The 17,366-nt window shown below is 40.9% G+C and overlaps 1 protein-coding gene across 3 annotated transcripts in view; it reads left to right on the top strand.

Moving 5' to 3' along the window:
- Nucleotides 1-17,366, top strand: part of RAB37 (RAB37, member RAS oncogene family) — a 58,723-nt gene that overhangs the window by 28,373 nt on the left and 12,984 nt on the right. For 2 of the 3 annotated variants that reach the window (XM_070739976.1, XM_070739974.1), the window contains exons 2-6: nt 3,400-3,510; nt 12,266-12,307; nt 13,817-13,883; nt 15,545-15,597; nt 16,503-16,568. In XM_070739976.1, coding sequence (XP_070596077.1) covers nt 3,403-3,510; nt 12,266-12,307; nt 13,817-13,883; nt 15,545-15,597; nt 16,503-16,568 — 336 coding nt within the window. In that variant the 5' untranslated portion in view covers nt 3,400-3,402. The remainder of the gene's footprint in view (nt 1-3,399; nt 3,511-12,265; nt 12,308-13,816; nt 13,884-15,544; nt 15,598-16,502; nt 16,569-17,366) is intronic. The other variant, XM_070739975.1, reaches the window with a different exon arrangement.

Below are 17,366 nucleotides of genomic sequence, written 5' to 3'. Positions count from 1 at the left end.
ACATCGCCATAAAGGCTTCAAGAGTTGTTAATCTAATCCTGCGTAGCTGCTTCTCCGGTAATATCATACTACTAACCAGAGCATACAAAACTTTGGCCAGACCAATCCTTGAATACAGCTCATCTGTCTGGAACCCACACTGCATTTCGGACATAAATACATTAGAAAACGCCCAGAGATACTTTACGAGAAGACTCCACTACTCCACTCGCAACAGAATATCCTACGCAACAAGACATGAAATCCTAGGCTTAGAAAGCTTAGAACTACGTTGCCTTAAACAAGACTTAAGCAAAGCCCACAAAATCATCTGCTACAACATCCTTCCTATCAACACTATTTCACCTTCAACTACAACACTACTTGAGCACACAACAGATACACACTCAAACCGCTCCAAATTCGACTGTAGGAAATACGACTTTAGCAACCGACTAGTTAACGTATGGAACTCACTACCTGACTCTATAGCATCATCACCTAACCCCCAAAACTTTACCCTTAGACTATCCACTGTTGACCTTTCCTGATTCCTAAAAGGTCAGTAAGGGGCGTGCATAAGTGCGTCAGCATGCCTACCATCCCTGTCCTAATGTTTCTCCATTATTAGTACCAATATCATGTATATAAACATTGTTATATCTTTGTATACTACCAATACATACGTGACAAAATAAATAAATAAATATCCCTAAAAAATGTTCACCTACATGGGAGAACATCTCTTGAGGGAGCACAATAGGAAAGAACGAGTTGCCAAACATTCCCCATCAAGCAAACAATTACCTATATTTCTGGAGTTGCCTTTCCACCATTGTTAGATATGCATGGACTAGAGCAGTGATGAAGAACCCTTTCGGCATAGAGTGCCAAAACAAGAGAGTTCACGCACACTGGGGAGCATTAGAAACTGGAAGAGCCATTCCTCAGTGGCGCACCGGGAAATTGAGCTTCTGGTTTAGCACATCGGTCACCTGTTTTTCCGGTTTCTGGCATGCATGCATGCACAAAGATCAGCTGGCATGCTGGAAACCAGACGTTTAACTTCCCAGTGCGCACATGCGCACCAGGGAACTGTTCTTCCAATTTCTGGCACTCCCGCACACGAAAAACCCACCTGGCCAGAACCGTAAGAGGCACAGGTGACGGCTGGCGTGCCCAGAGAGATGGCTCTGTGTGCCATATCTGGCATGTGTGCCATAGATTCGCCATCACGGGACTAGAGAGAAATGAAAATGAAGGAATTTATTTTGTCAGGACCACAGAGGTGGTCCTGACAAAAGGGAGATCATGGATGGTTTTCCTTGAGCTACATCTTTCTGAAGGACGTTGCAAAGTACCCTCTATTTTGAAACATTGTAAAACACCCTTTTCCAACTTGGTGCTGTCCAGATTTGTTTAATTAAAATTACGATTCCCAGGTGGTAGAGAATTGGTGCCTTTGGGATCTCAGGAGAGCACCAGAGATGCAAATTACATCTCTTGAAGCACAGGGTAAGTTTGTCCTACACTATCCTTGTAAGCTTGTTATAACACTAAAGAGGGCGATAAACTGAAAGGGGTAAGCAATGTAAGGAATTGTTAATAAGGATATACTCGATAATACCAGAATATAATATACTGGAATACTAGAATTAGTAGAAACTTGTTATTCTATAAATATTTGATTCCAGTAACACACACACACACACACACAGAGAGAGAGAGAGAGAGAGAGAGAGAGAGAGAGAGAGAGAGAGAGAGAGAGAGAGAGAGAGACCTATAAAAATGCCTTTTGTATTTGTAACACAAATATGCCACACTAAACCTTTACAGGAAGTTATTTGCAGGAAATACACCTATATAAGTCTAACGTGGCATATTTGTGTTACAAATACTAAAGCCATAATATATATGTGTTATAAATAAAAAAGGCATTATGTGTTACAGGAAACAAATATTTATAGAATAACCAGTTACCACTAATTCTAGTACAGTGGTTCTTCTACTTACAAACTTAATTCGTTCCGTGACCAGGTTCTTATGTAGAAAAGTTTGTAAGAAGCAGCAACTTTTCCCATAGCAATCAATGTAAAAGCAAATAATGTGTTTGATTGGGAAAGGCACAGGGAGAGTGGAGGCCCTGTTTCCTCCCAGGAGATTCCTAAAGAGGCCCCATGGAGGCTTCTCCGTGCCTTTTCCCCTTTACAGTTTCGGAGGCTCGGGTTTGTAAATGGAAAATGGTTCTTGAGAAGAGGCAAAAAAATCTTGAACACCCAGTTCTTATCTAGAAAAGTTTGTAAGTAGGTAGAGGTACCACTCTATTCCAGAATATTATATTCTGGTATTATTCAGCATATCCTGATTACCATTTCCCTACACACTTTAAAGATGATTTCCGAAGTATTGCTTTGGACTTCATTCATGCACAAGACTGTTCTGCTATTCATCACCACAGTCTAAGTTTTTCACTCTTCTGCAAACCTGAATAAAACAACCTTAATGCAATGAGTTTGCATTAAGAATTTGGCTTTTTAAAGACGTGGCATTTTTTCTTTCAAGCTCACACAGAACTCTGAAAAAAGCCAGGGCATTTTGATTAGTGGCAGAGAGGAGCTGGGCTTATAGGAGAGCCAAAGCATTTTTCAAAAAATAAATAAATTATAAAGCCTTGTTTAGTCTGTGGCAGTGTTTCTCTACCATGGCAAATTGGGGACCTCAATTCCTAGATTTCTAAGCCAATGTAAAGTCTACACACCTTCAAGTTGTTGCAGTTGAGAAACACAATTCTATAGAGATTGAGCCTTGGTGTTGAGGTTAGAGTACTGCAAGCTACTTCTGCTGATCACCGGCTGCCAACAGTTTGGCAGATCGTATCTCAGTAGGCTCAAGGTTGACTCATCCTTCCATCCTTCCGAGGTGGGTAAAATGAGGACCCGGATTGTTGGGGGCAATATGCTTACTCTCTGCAAAATTGCTTAGAGAGGGCTGTAAAGCACTGTGAAGCGGTATATAAATCTAAATGCTATTGCTATAGTGGGGAAAAAATCAGGGAGGTAAACATGTCCGTTTTTAAATAATATTAATTGGAAAAAGTGCTGCCAGATTCCTGATTTTCTATTAAGTTCTCCACATTGAGTTACCGCCAGGATTGATAGAAGAAGACGGTTGTACTAGAGCAGACAATGAATGACTCCCAGTCACAACGGCCAAAGTAAGATGAAGATGAGATATTGCCATTTGTTTGTTCTTCTCTCTGTTGACTGCTAGTTCTGCTTGCTAAATTAGATCACTGTTGACAGAAGAGAGAGAGAGAGAGAAGACACTTTTTTTAATAAGGAAGCATCAGGGTGGAAAAACATGATTGTCAATATAACCCCAACCGGCCGTATTAATGGGTTTTTGCACCTCATCTTGTAGGTGATGCTGCTTGGAAATTCAGGTGTGGGGAAGACCTGCTTCCTCGTCCAGTTCAAAGATGGAGCCTTCCTCTCTGGGACCTTCATAGCTACTGTCGGGATAGACTTCCGGGTGAGGCCATTATTAATGCTGGAGATAGTTTGCCACAGCAGAGAAGTGTATTGGGCATCCTGCAGTAGACCTTTGAGCAGGGGTGGGCTACTGCCCGGACGGTGGGACGGGGGACGGATGCAGTGGGGTAGCGAAAATGGAGCCCCACCCCAGAGCACCCAATTTGCACTGAAAGATGTTGAAAGAAAATACAGGGCGTCCTGCTTAAGCCACCCCCACAGTGTGGTAATAAAAATTTTGGTAGCCCTTCACTACCTTTGAACTGCAGCACAATGCAGGCTGAAGAACATTACATGGATGCAAACATTTGTCATGTCTGGTTTTGATCTTTCAGGAGTCCAGTAGATGGAGACCAAGGGGCCTCGTTCTATTCTTGTGTGCTGCAGTTGTAGTAAAAAAACCAAACAAACCCAAATGGTATTTTGTGCAATCTATCAAATGGAACAACTTGCCACTCAGAGTTGTTGGTGTTCCATCGCTGGAGGTTTTAAGAAATGATTGGACAGCCATTTGTCTGGGATGGTGCAAAGCAGGAGACACCAACCCCCCAAGTTGCAGCCCAGTGTGACCCATTTGGAACCAGGCCATGGAAAGCCACGGGGGAATGTGTGCATCCATGCATAGCCCCACTTGTTTGACCAGTGAGTGAATATGTGTATGAAGCTCCATTTGAGCGACCGGCAGGCGCACATCCCTGCCACTTGTGCAAATGGAGCTGCACGCACACACTCACATGGAAAAATTCCCTTTCCTCACCCACTCCTACAGGTCTGCAGAGCCAAAAAGGTTGGGGACCACTGGTATCAGAGCTCCTGCCTTGGGCAGTGGTTAGAATAGAACACCTCCGTGGTCTCTTCCTGCCCTGTGATTCCATTATTCTCCAGATAGGTGGGGTCCACAGTCAGCGGGGTTGATCTCCGTCCATTCAAGTAAGGAAATTCAATGGTTGATTCTATCCTCTCTTCCTCCTTCATTTACACACACACACACACATTTTCAGAGCTGCTGGGAGTCCTAGATCAGAGGTAGGCAAAGTTGGCTCTTCTATGATATGTAGATTTCAACTTCCAGAATTCCTGAGCTAGCGTAATTCATAGAATTATAGAAGTCATAGAAGAGCCAATTTTGCCTCCGCATGTCCTAGATGGAAGATTTCTGTCACCTTCTCTAATAGAACTTCTGTCATTTTTGGGATGGACTGATTCTCCCTTGGATGACAGTTTGGGAAAAGCTATGAAAGCCTCTCTCTCCCACAAACTGCAGTCTCAATCTGAGCTACTCAGGTCAGAAATCAAGCAGGTGAATTGCTGGTAGACCATTAACACTCTGTCAGATATGGGCTATCGGAATTTGTGACTGGAGGTGTATGTCTGATCAGGAACAAGGGACAGCAAAGGGACACACACACGCAAGGAATCGGTTTGGTTCTTGTTCCCATTGAAAAGCCCTGCCCCTATCATGAATCCCTGGGTTGTTATGCCCAGGTATCCAGGAACACAAAAGGAAAATTACAATGATGTCACATCATCACATAATTATACAGTATAGAAACATAGAAACATAGAAGACTGACGGCAGAAAAAGACCTCATGGTCCATCTAGTCTGCCCTTATACTATTTTCTGTATTTTATCTTAGGATGGATATATGTTTATCCCAGGCATGTTTAAATTCAGTTACTGTGGATTTACCAACCACGTCTGCTGGAAGTTTGTTCCAAGGATCTACTACTCTTTCAGTAAAATAATATTTCCTCACATTGCTTTTGATCTTTTCCCCAACTAACATGTCAGACATGTTGTGTGCCTCACGCTAGAACTACAGAGGTGCTATTTCATTTAGAACTGTAAATTGCACCTTGAAAATGACATTTTGTTGCCACTTTTGGATGGAAATCAATGCTACAGGATTTTAAATAGCTTTTTCAGTATCTTTATTCAGATCTATAGTCATTAAAGGTATGGAGGGCTAATAAAAATTGCATTCACTGTTTTTTATGCTGCTAATGTACAGTGTTATTAACTTTATCTTACCAGCATGTAAGCTATTTTTCAGATGTTCCTCCCATTATTGGGTTAATTAATAGAGCACGCCTGTTACAGGATAGTTCTAGCCCAGACCTGGGCAAGGGGTGGCCCGCCCGCTGCCTGTGACCAGTCCGTGGAGGTCGGGGTCCGCTCCAGTGCAAGGATGAAAGAGCTCACCACATCTGCCGGGACTCCACCAGTTCCTGCTTTCCTGATGAATCATGAAGAAAGCAGGAACCGGAGGAGTCCCGGCAGACACAGTGAGCTCTTTCGTCCTCGCACTGAAGCAGACCCGACCTCCTACCAAGAGTGCCCAAGCACAGAAACCACGCAAACACTCCAGCGCAGTGACTGTGGTGCACCGTGTTGCTGTAAAGCAAACAATTAGGGGTCTGTAGAGTGGGTCTGGGTGTTTAGGTCAGGCCAGGGTCTGGGTCTTTACAGTATTGGGCAGAACTGAGTTAATTATATTAGTCCGGCCCTCTAAAACCATCCCAATTTCTCATGCGGCCCCATGGCAAAATTAATTGCCCGCCCCTGTTCTAGCCTATTGTCCTTTTTGGGTTTTTAAAAATCCAAAATTGTATTCTTTACACGCTTTCTTACACCAACATCCCCTCACTATTAAGAATCCATTCATATGTAAAGCTTTTATTAAAAATTGTTCCTGTACTGTCTCGGCTCAGCTGTTCAAATCTGTTCAAATCTTGTTTCCAGGCATTTAAAAAACTCGTGTAATTAAACAGGATCTATTAACAAGTCCTGGCATACATTGTAAGGACCCTCCAGAGAATTCTTTTTTGTTTAAGGTCGGCACTTCCAGCAGGCTGCACGAATCCCAGCGACCAGTTAGGTCCCACAGAGTGGGTCTCCTCCGGGTCCCGTCAACTAAACAATGCCGCTTGGCGGGACCCAGGGGAAGAGCCTTCTCTGTGGCGGCCCCGGCCCTCTGGAACCAACTCCCCCCAGAAATTTGAATTGCCCCCACCCTCCTTGCCTTTCGTAAGCTACTTAAAACCCACCTCTGCCGCCAGGCATGGGGGAATTGAGATACTCTTTCCGCCTAGGCCTTTACAATTTTATGCATGGTATGTCGGTATGTATGTTTGGTTTTTATATTAATGGGTTTTTAATCATTTTTAGTATTGGATTATTATTGTACACTGTCTTGTTATTGCTGTTAACCGCCCCGAGTCTCCGGAGAGGGGCGGTATACAAACAAACAAACAAACAAACAAACAAATAAATAAATAAATAAACTTAATTTAATTTAATTTAATTTTAAATAGATAGATAGATAGATAGATAGATAGATAGATAGATAGATAGATAGATAGATAGATAGATAGATAATGGAGAGAAGTTTCCTGAGGATGGGCTCCAGCATGAGTTCAAAAGGTTAGAACATTGATGGCACACCTTTTTTTTCCCTCGGGTGCCAAAAGAGCGTGTGTGCATGTTATCACGCATGCACGAGTGCCTGCACCCATAATTCAATGCCTGGGGAGGGCGAAAACAACCCCCGCAGAGGCCCTTTGGAGGTCAGAAATGGCCTGTTTCTCAACTTCTGATGGGCCCAGTAGGCTTGTGTTTTGCCCTCTTCAAGCTCCAAAGGCTTCCCTGGAGCCGGGAGAGGGTAAAAATGTCCCCCCATTCCCCGGAAGCTCTCTGGAAGCCAAAAACACCCTCCCAGAGCCTCTGTGCGAGCTAAAAATCAGCTGGCCAGCACACACATGCATGTTGGAGCTGAGCTACGGCAATGGCTCGCGTACCAGCGGATATGGCTCCACAAGCCACCTGTGGCATCCGAGCCATAGTTTCACCATCACTGGCTTAGAAGATTAAATCTCTGGTCCCAGTGACTGACCCAGATTGGATCCTATCTTCATCTCTTGTAATTTTATTATGAAGCTTTTAAATTCTGGAAGAATTTAAATAAACTTGATTAAATAAACTTTATTTTAAAAAAGCACATTCAAAACATTTTAAATGTATTTGTTACATATCTTTGATGGTTAGAATTAAAAAATAATATGGTGCAAGCATTACTTCCATTCTTCCTTTTGCAATTAATTATTATTATTATTTATTAGATTTGTATGCCGCTCCTCTCTGTAGACTCGGGGCAGCTCACAGCAATGATAAAAACAGTATACAATGACAAATCTAATAGTTAGAATCTAAAATTACTATAATACATTTTAAAAAGTCTAAAAAACCAGAAACCCCAATATATAAAAAACATATATACAGTCACATCATACAAAAAAAACCTACATAGGCAGGGGGAGATGTTTCAGTTCCCCCACGCTTGACGACAGAGGTGGGTTTTAAGGAGTTTACGAAAGGCAAGGAGGGTGGGGGCAGTTCTAATCTCTGGAGGGAGCTGATTCTAGAGGGTCGGAGCCGCCACAGAGAAGGCTCTTCCTCTGGGTCCTGCCAAACGACATTGTTTAGTTGACAGGACCCGGAGGAGATCAATTCTGTGGGACCTAACCGGTCGCTGGGATTCATGCGGCAGAAGATGGTCTCGTGGATATTTAAACCAATGATAGCTCAACACTGGAATTTTTTGGTCAAGTTCTTGGTTCAGAGTAGTAACATACAGAATGGTAACAGTCTAGTTAATTGTTGTGTTTTAAAAGATCTCTAAAATATATTATATACATAACTTGGATATCTTTTCCCAAGGATTAGTATGCATTTCTTTGTTATTTATTTATTTATTTGATTTATGTGAGTGATATAGTCAATTAAAATTATTTCAATATGTGGGAAACATGATAAACTCACAATGGAATGTCAGATATGTACTGTGCGTAGATAAGTAAAATTTTTATTTGATGAATTAAAGAGAAAAAATGTGGGTACTGAATTATATGTTACAACTAGGTAATGTGCAGTATGTATTGTCTTTCCCATGCTTAGTTTTCTGAGACTATTCAAAACAACCTATTTGGTCATGATATTAACAGTGTGGACAATCTAAATTAAGCTGACTTCCTCCAAATGGGCAAGTTCTGGAATTTCTAGTTTATACAGCCAATGATAGCTCCAATTCATCTGGAGAAGACTATTGGGGAAAGACCTAGGGGTCCTGGGAGATTGTTCATAATAGGTTAAGAAGAATATTGGATATAAATTGTAATATTAGGCACTGGGCATTTTAAAGCAAAGCAATAAATAATTTGAAGCTATCCTTCTCTGGGCTCCAAAATAATGTTTGGGTTCTGGTTGCGCTGAATCAAACCAAACTTTTCCATACCATGTCAAATTCCTATCAAGCACATTGTTTCCCTTTCCTCCCTAAATTATATCAGGTAGCTACATGTGTACTATATTACAGTGTTCCCTCGATTTTCGCGGGTTCAAACTTCGCGAATAGCCTATACCACGGTTTAAAAAAAAATATTAATTAAAAAATACTTCACAATTTTTTTTCTATACCACGGTTTTTCCCGCCCGATGATGTCATACGTCATCGCCAAACTAATAATTTTTGCAAAAAATAAAATAAAATTGTTAATAAATATATTTATAAATATCAGGATCATTAAGTGTTTTATTCAATGGTGAGTACCAGTAATAATGGTGAGTAAATGGTTGTTAAGGGAATGGGAAATGGTAATTTAGGGGTTTAAAGTGTTAAGGGAAGGCTTGTCATACTGTCCATAGCCAAAAATGGTGTATTTACTTCCGCATCTCTACTTTGCAGAAATTCGACTTTCACGGGCGGTCTCAGAACGCATCCCCTGCGAAAATCGAGGGAACACTGTATAGTGAGATATATGACAGCCCTTCGAGGTTGTCCGGACATAAGCACAAACCATGAGTAGTAGCGCTAACTTTATTGTAAGGTTATAGTAACAGAATCTTGCAAATTTGCCTTCCTTCACTTTTATTTTCCCCAAAAGTAGGAAGGTCCCTTCTGATATAGTTCCCATGCTCCCTTTCCTTTTTTTCCCTCCATAATTGCTCCAGAATTTAAAGAACATAATATACAGAACCTTTTGTGTTCCTGGGCATTTTAAAGCCTTCCTCATTGAATTTTGTTAACGCAAAGTATCTCCACGCTCATGTGGAAAGACACCTAGGGGAAGTTTTTGAAGCAGCCACATGAGACTTGCAAACAATGCATCGATGCATCTGCTTCAACTGCTTGCAATCTTTATAGGGTGGAAAAAGTTGATCGACACAAATCTTGAACTACAAAGAAACTGAACGAACAAACCCTTAAACCACTGATACATGTTGGCACTAGCAACTACGTCAAACACATATGGATAAAATTTCAGGGAAAACTACAGCACCTATATGTTTAAACCACAGGCCCCAAAGTACTGAAGCCCCAGCTCTAACGCTGGCCCTCTACACTCTTATTACTACTAATTTTCTATCCTTCCTCCTCCTATATCTCTTCCCCTTCTTCCCCAATTCCCCTCCCTTTCTTCTTTTCTTCTTCCCCACTTAAGCGTTACTGTATAAGTAAATTATAATAGTTAGAATGTACATTTACTTCTGCATCTCTACTTCGCGGAAATTTGACTTTCGCGGGCAGTCTCGGAACGCATCCCCCACGGAAATCGAGGGAACACTGTATATATATTCCCTTTACTTTTCTGTACCCTGTTTTTAATGTATATATTCAATAAACATATTATTAAAAATATATATATAGGGTGGAAAAAGTTAAAGAGGAGGAAATAACAGTGCCTTTCATTTTATTTCCCAAACAATCATCTTACGAGTTGCAATTTGCTGAGAGAAAGTGATGTGGTCCAAAGTTCCTCACAGGGTTCCATAACAGAGCATTTCTCCTGGTCTTCCTGGACCACATTCGTTATTCACTGTATGTTGCACTTGTTCTAAATAACTTGTCTTGGCCTCGTTATTGTAATCGCTGTCTGGGCTGGGAAACACAATTCCTTGAATACAGTAGTGAGAACTTACAGAAGAAGGTGGCTCTCCCTTGTCACTGTTTTAATAGCTTTGGATTTTGATTGTGGATTTCATAGCAAAAGACATTGTTGCCCAGTCTTCTCTAACTGATTCCTTTGTCTCTTTCAGTGTAGAACAAAAATCATGTTGGTTTAGTACAGCAAAAGCACGTTTGGCCCTTTAAAGCCTTAAAAACTGTAACTGTATAAGCATCATATTCCACTGATCCATGAATACCTGTAGATCTAAGTTGCCACAAATGTTTAAATGCTTATATCCTAAGATTTATATTAATATTGCTTCTTCATTGCTTATTTGACCCCTATGACAATCATTAAGTGTTGTACCACGATTCTTGACAAATGTATATTTTATTTTATGTACGCTGAGAGCATATGCACCAAGACAAATTCCTTGTGTGTCCAATCACACTTGGCCAATACAAAAAAAAATTCTATTCTATTCTATTCTATGTAGTACCAAAAGTTGTGCCAATTTCTTTGTGCAGTGAATGATGGAAAAAAAAAGAACGATGACCACTCAGTAATCTATAGAATATTATTTGCTTTTAGTGCAGTCATTATTACTTCAGTCCAGAGTTGACAAAATATATATGTGGAAGAAATTTAAGGAATTTTAGTTGTACCAATAATTGCTGATAACCAGCTTAACAAGCATTATCTTAGCAGATAAGGTTGCTTTTCATGCAATCTCAGTAAATTTGATACTTTTGATCCCCAAATTTCAGGCAGAGTGACAACTACACTGCTCAAAAAAATAAAGGGAACACTCAAATAACACATCCTAGATCTGAATGAATGAAATATTCTCATTGAATACTTTGTTCTGTATAAAGCTGAATGTGCACAACAGCGTGTGAAATTGATTGTCAATCAGTGTTGCTTCCTAACTGGACAGTTTGATTTCACAGATGTTTGATTTACTTGGAGTTATATTGTGTTGTTTAAGTGTTCCCTTTATTTTTTCCCTTTATCAGATACGCTTCTTACAGTTCTAAAATCTCAGTGCACCAATTGTGCCAGCAATATGCATGAAGCTTCATGTCTATCGGGGTGGATTCCAACTTACCTCGCTGCCGTTTCACTCCCTCCCATGCCACCTGGGCGCACATGTGCTTTGCGCATATGCGCAGTAACAAAAAATCTGGGGGAAAACCAAAACAACCCCCCCCCCAAAAAAAGATGGCAACTACATGCACAGTGCCTGAACTCGGCTTCTGCGCATGCTCATAAGGAGAAAAAAAAGATGGCACCAACCGATCTGGTTCGTTGACATTGTGATATCATCGGTGGGTCGCTATCAGTCCGAACTGGGAGAAACCCACCTCCGATGTCTATGGAGATTCTCAGTCATCCAGGTCATGGTTGCCCCAAAGGTGCTTTCTTTTTTTCTCTCCCTCCAAGAGGCAACTGGACTTTCTGGTTTTTCTTTGAATATATTTTGCTTCCCATCCAAGAAGCTTCGATGAGAAGCAAAATGTCTTCAAAGAAAAACCAGAAAGTCCTGCCACCTGTTGTGGGGGGTGGGGGGAGAGCACCTTTGCAACAGGCATGAAGCTTGTTACGTTCTAGCGACTAGTGAATGTTCCATGGAATTTTAAACTGGACGCTCTAGGAAATATGATAAATAAAACAAACAAACAAATAATGAGAAAGGAACTTAGCTGCTTTTTTCCTCACAGGTGATCTAAAAAGCTCAAAAGCTGAATGCAGAGTTCTTCTTGTTAATTTGTTGTTCATAATAAATGTGGGGTCTTTTTGTGTCTTACAGAATAAAGTGGTAATGGTGGATGATGTAAAAGTGAAACTGCAGGTAGGTTGATTGATACACCAAAGTTGCATTTTCTAACTACCCTTGCTCTGCTTTTTTTTAAAATTCTGCAAAAGTTCTCCTGTATATTCAGTTGCTGTGAGACAAGCCGTTTTTCTCCATTCAAGGCTTCAGCTGTTACATTTCCGCTTGGCACGTGGAAGTAAAAGCCATAGATGTGGCTGGCTTCCAAAGAAATCCTGCTTTCCAACAAAGCATTCTCTGTATTGGCTCCTTGCTAATCCCATGGGGCAAAATCAGCCCTGAATCCAAATTGAAATGGAAACAGGAAATCCGTGTCATCCAAGAGTCCTTGAAATTATTTGGTAGCTCGGCACCTTTTAGGGGGTGGGAAGAGTTCATGGATGTACTCAAATTGTCTGAAAATTTCCCTATACAAGATTGTGTTTTTTCAGAGATAATATATATGATTTTGTTTAATCTCTTGTGAGTCTCATCCTCATCATTCAGTTCATGTTTATCTTTCTTTTATCAGATAACCAACCTATTATTCATGAGATTTACTTAAGTATTTTGTAGCATTATAGGATTGCCCAATGCCAGACGATTTGGGGGCAATGTACATCATTAAAAACAACAGAAATCAAAATAAGAACAATGCACTGTATATTTTGGAACAAAACCAATGCAGAAATTCTGCAAAAATTCTGAAAGCCTGCTTCCTGAATCCCATCAGGGGATTAAATTTAATAGCAACTGGACCATGCACATTTTGTTTCATTATGTCTATCTATCCATCCGTATTTATCTGTCTGTCTGTCTGTCTGTCTGTCTGTCTGTCTGTCTGTCTGTCTGTCTATCCACCCATCTATCCATATAGCTATATCTATGTCTGTCTGTCTGTCTGTCTGTCTATCCATCCATCCATCTATCCCTCCATCCATCTAATTATTTGCCACCCATCTCACAGTTCAAGTCAGAGTGATAGAGAGCAGGGAGAAACTATTACAGATGGGTTACTCCTTGTATAGCCATGATAGTGACCAGCCTCTTGTGTTTTTCTGTGAAACAGGCCATGTTTCCAGATCTGTAACTTCTAAAACATTTTTTTTCCTAAATTAAATTCAATGTGTTGCATAGCCCTAGTTATACTTCATATGAACCATTTCATATATTATTACTGGTGGTGTGTGTCTGAGAATGTGACCATTATTTATTTGCAAATTTCTGGAATCTCCCACCCCACCACCCCAAAAAATCCTGGTGGATTCATGAGACAGTTGTATTTAAGTCTTTTACATTTGCATCATCACTTCTGTATGCTGAATTGAATTCTGTAATGCTATCACACAATTCATTTGTATTCTCTTATTTAGGGAAAAAAACTATCTTGAATCTAATACATAATTCAGAGAACTTACCCAAGATTATCATTTTGCAGTGTACTGTCTCTGAATTTTAGTTGCAGTAATATTTGTTTCCCAGCTGGGCTTCTCTAATGGAATGCAATGAGGACTGTTCCCTTGGTTTTCTGTCTTTGCCTTATTGCAGATTTGGGACACAGCCGGTCAGGAAAGGTTCCGGAGTGTAACACACGCATACTATCGTGATGCACAAGGTTGGTCCTCTAGAATGCTGCCTTCATCTCAGATTGAAACAGAGTTGGGGTGATAAGTGGAGTAGCTCTTTCATTGCTCAGATCTAACAGCAAGTGTTTGATATATTGTTCTGTATTTTATATGTACAACAGTCTATATTGTTCGATATATCAGCAGTGGGCAATATTTTGAGTTCAGAATGGTCTTTTGGACTGTTCCAAGCTTAAAATTGCCCAGGTTCGCCTGGTGTACCAGTTGGGACCCTATCTGGACCCAGAAGTTCTACGCATAGTCGCTCAGGCTCTCATCATTTCCTGTCTTGATTATTGCAACACGTTCTACATGGGGCTACCCTCGAAGAGTGTTCGGAGACTCCAAATGGTCCAGAATGCAGCCACGTGAGCTGTCATGGGGGTACTTCGGTACACCCATATAGCACCTATATTTTGCGAGCTGCACTGGCTCCCTGTTAGTCTCCAGGCACAATTCAAGGCGTTGATTATCACCTATAAAGCCCTATATGGCTCAGGGCCAGATTATTTATGAGACCGTGTCCTGCCATATACCTCCCAGAGACCAAAAAGAGCAGAGTCAACCTCCTCCAGGTCCCGTCAGCTAAACAATGCAGGTTGGCGGGACCGCGGGGGAGGGCCTTCTCTGTTGCTACCCCGACTTTATGGAATCAACTCCCCCCCCGAGGTCCGTACAGTCCCCACCCTGCTGGCTTTTCGTAAGGCCACAAAGACTTGGCTATGCTGGCGGGCCTGGGGGCCCTAAATCAACCACTAGATTATCTATGTGTCTGAATTGGTATGCATGATTATTATGTATACTGTTGAATTGTCTTAAGTTTTAATTAGGATTTTAGAAATTAGTTTTTTTCTTGACTTCTTTTTATTGTAGCTGTTATTTGTGATTTTATACTGTTGTAAGCCACCCTGAGTCATAGAAGTCAAATTAAATAAATAAGTAAGTAAGTACGTAAGTAAGTAAATGAATGAATGAATGAATGAATAAATAAATAAATAAATAAATGAATGAATAAATGTGTGTGTAAAGTAAGGTTTGTTAAGAGCAAGAACAAACCTACTATGAATATGTCAATGGAATGTTTTAAGGGGATTATTTTGTATCAAGCTCAAAACAAAAGGGATTTTCTGTTTTGTCTCCATCCAACTATATTTATGACATAGCTCATCTCTTTCCCTTCCTCTTTGTTATCTTCCCTGAAATGCATGACAATTGAAATCTGATGCATCTCATAGGCACTATGTTGAAATGGCTGGTATGGCTATGAGTTTGCGGAGAAGGGCGGCATATAAATCCAATAAATCTAATCTAAATCTAATCTAATCTATTGATTGATTGATTGATTGATTGATTGATTGATTGGATTTGTATGCCGCCCCTCTCCGTGGACTCGGGGCGGCTAACAACAATGGTAAAAACAGCATGGACAACATTAGATTTAAAATGCACAGTTTTCCATCACATTATGTTGAGCAAGGGTGGGAATGTGCCTGTGGATTGAGACTGCCAACAGATTTACATAATCGAAGATCAGGATAGAGAGATCCATAGTTTGAATGGACCTGTATGGCTGCATTTGTTCTCGATAGCTTGATAATTTAAAAAAAATTACAAAATAATCAAACAACACATATTTCTCTTTCTTTTCCAGCTCTCCTGCTCCTTTACGATATCACCAGTAAAGTCTCCTTTGACAGTATTCGGGTGGGTATTTCATGCCTACGGTACTGTTGATTCAAGAGGGACCCCCAGCCTTTGCCCACACAGGAGTCAAATAGCAAGCTAAAGTTGTATTCTGATTAGTAAACACATCCTGGTTTGAAGTGTTCTCCTGTCTCAGTTTCTAAGTGCCCTGGGTAGTACAGGAATTAGCAAAGAGACAAAAAGGATCACCTGCCCTTGAAAAGCCAAGAATTTTAAAAGATGGGTATTAAATATTTTTAATAACTCAGTTCTGATAGGAGGCGCAATGGCTTAGAAGTTAAACCCACTGGGCTAAACACTCAGCTGAAAATCTAACAGCCCTGGTTTGAGATCTGAGCCTTGTGCTATGGAGTGAGCTCCCATTACTTGCTCCAGCTCCTACCAGCCTAGTAGTTCAATAGCATCCAAATGTGACTACATAAATAGGTATCATTTTAGTGGGAAGGTACCCGTGTTCCATGTGCCTCACATATGGTCCTGCTGGCCACATGACCATAGAAATGTCTTTGGACAATACTGGCTCCCTAGTTAAGAAAAGGAGATGAGCACCTCCTCCTAGAGTCAGATACAACTGTACAGAGGAAACTTTTACCTTTTTGTAGTACAGTACTGATATACATTTTATTTGGGTAGGAATAGGTGCTATATCCCTTGTTTCATACTACATGGTTTAGGATCAGATTATCTTCAGGACCGCTTTCTGCCGCATACCTCTCCCAATGACCAGTAAGAATCCACAGGGGTGGCCTTCTCTGGGTCCTGTCAGCCAAAAGCAGTGGGCTCAATTGCTGTGTGCTAAAGACAAATAAGCAGCAGGACAGGACAAGTGAACTCGGTCCAGTCTTGATGTTCGGTGTTCCTTCTCAGCTACGTTTCATCTCATCACATTCAACATTCCCTTGCAGGCTTGGCTCACAGAAATCCATGAATATGCCCACAAGGATGTGGTTATTATGCTTCTGGGTAACAAGGTATGTAATTTTGATTGATAATACAAATTTATGCTGCCTTGAAGACACTCTCCAACTTTTTTCGGGCTCTTAATGGTCTCACTGTGAGAAATGTTTAGTTAATCATAGCATGCTTCACATACTTCTCTGTTGTGATCAGCTCATAACCCAAGTTTGAGGAACCTGGATCTTCCCAATATTAGTGGGCTAATTCAAGTCAGCATAGCTAATAACCGAGTCCCAGGAGAAGGGTGGCATGTAGCCTAGAGCAGTTATTTTCAACCTTTTTTGAGCTGCGGCACATTTTTTATATTTACAAAATCCTGAGGCACACCACCAACCAAAATGACACTCTAAGACACCCTCCTCTCTTTTTCCATCCTTCTCTCCCCGCCCCACACAAGTGTGTGTGTGTGTTTATACACACTCTTGAACCATTTCCAAAAACAGGTAAGGGCTGGGGTTTTTTCCTCTCTTATTCTTTCCAAAAACAGGTGAAGGCTGGGGATTTTTTTCTCTTATTTTTTGGGTGCTTTTTATCATGTGCTTTAAATCAAGAGTCAGTTCTCTCTCTCTTTTGTTTCTCTCTCTTACCTCTCATTCCGCTGCAGCTCCTGGAAAACTAGGAAGGCGCAAAGAAGGAAGCTCAGTTTCCGGTCTCACAACTTTTTGCTCTTTGCGTCCTCAGCAAAAAGTCGCAAGACTGGAAGCTGAGCTTCCTTCTTTTCAACACTGGTTGAAAAACACTGGCCTAGAGGATAATTCTCTGCCTTACAAAGCAAAGGTTGCAAGTTCAAGTCCCAGTGGGTAGGGCTAGCT

This window comes from Erythrolamprus reginae, chromosome 2, assembly GCF_031021105.1.
Source record: "Erythrolamprus reginae isolate rEryReg1 chromosome 2, rEryReg1.hap1, whole genome shotgun sequence".
Classification (NCBI taxonomy): domain Eukaryota; kingdom Metazoa; phylum Chordata; class Lepidosauria; order Squamata; family Dipsadidae; genus Erythrolamprus; species Erythrolamprus reginae.
The sequence above is the reverse complement of the archived record's forward strand: the minus strand, read 5'-3'. Positions and strand labels throughout refer to the sequence as shown.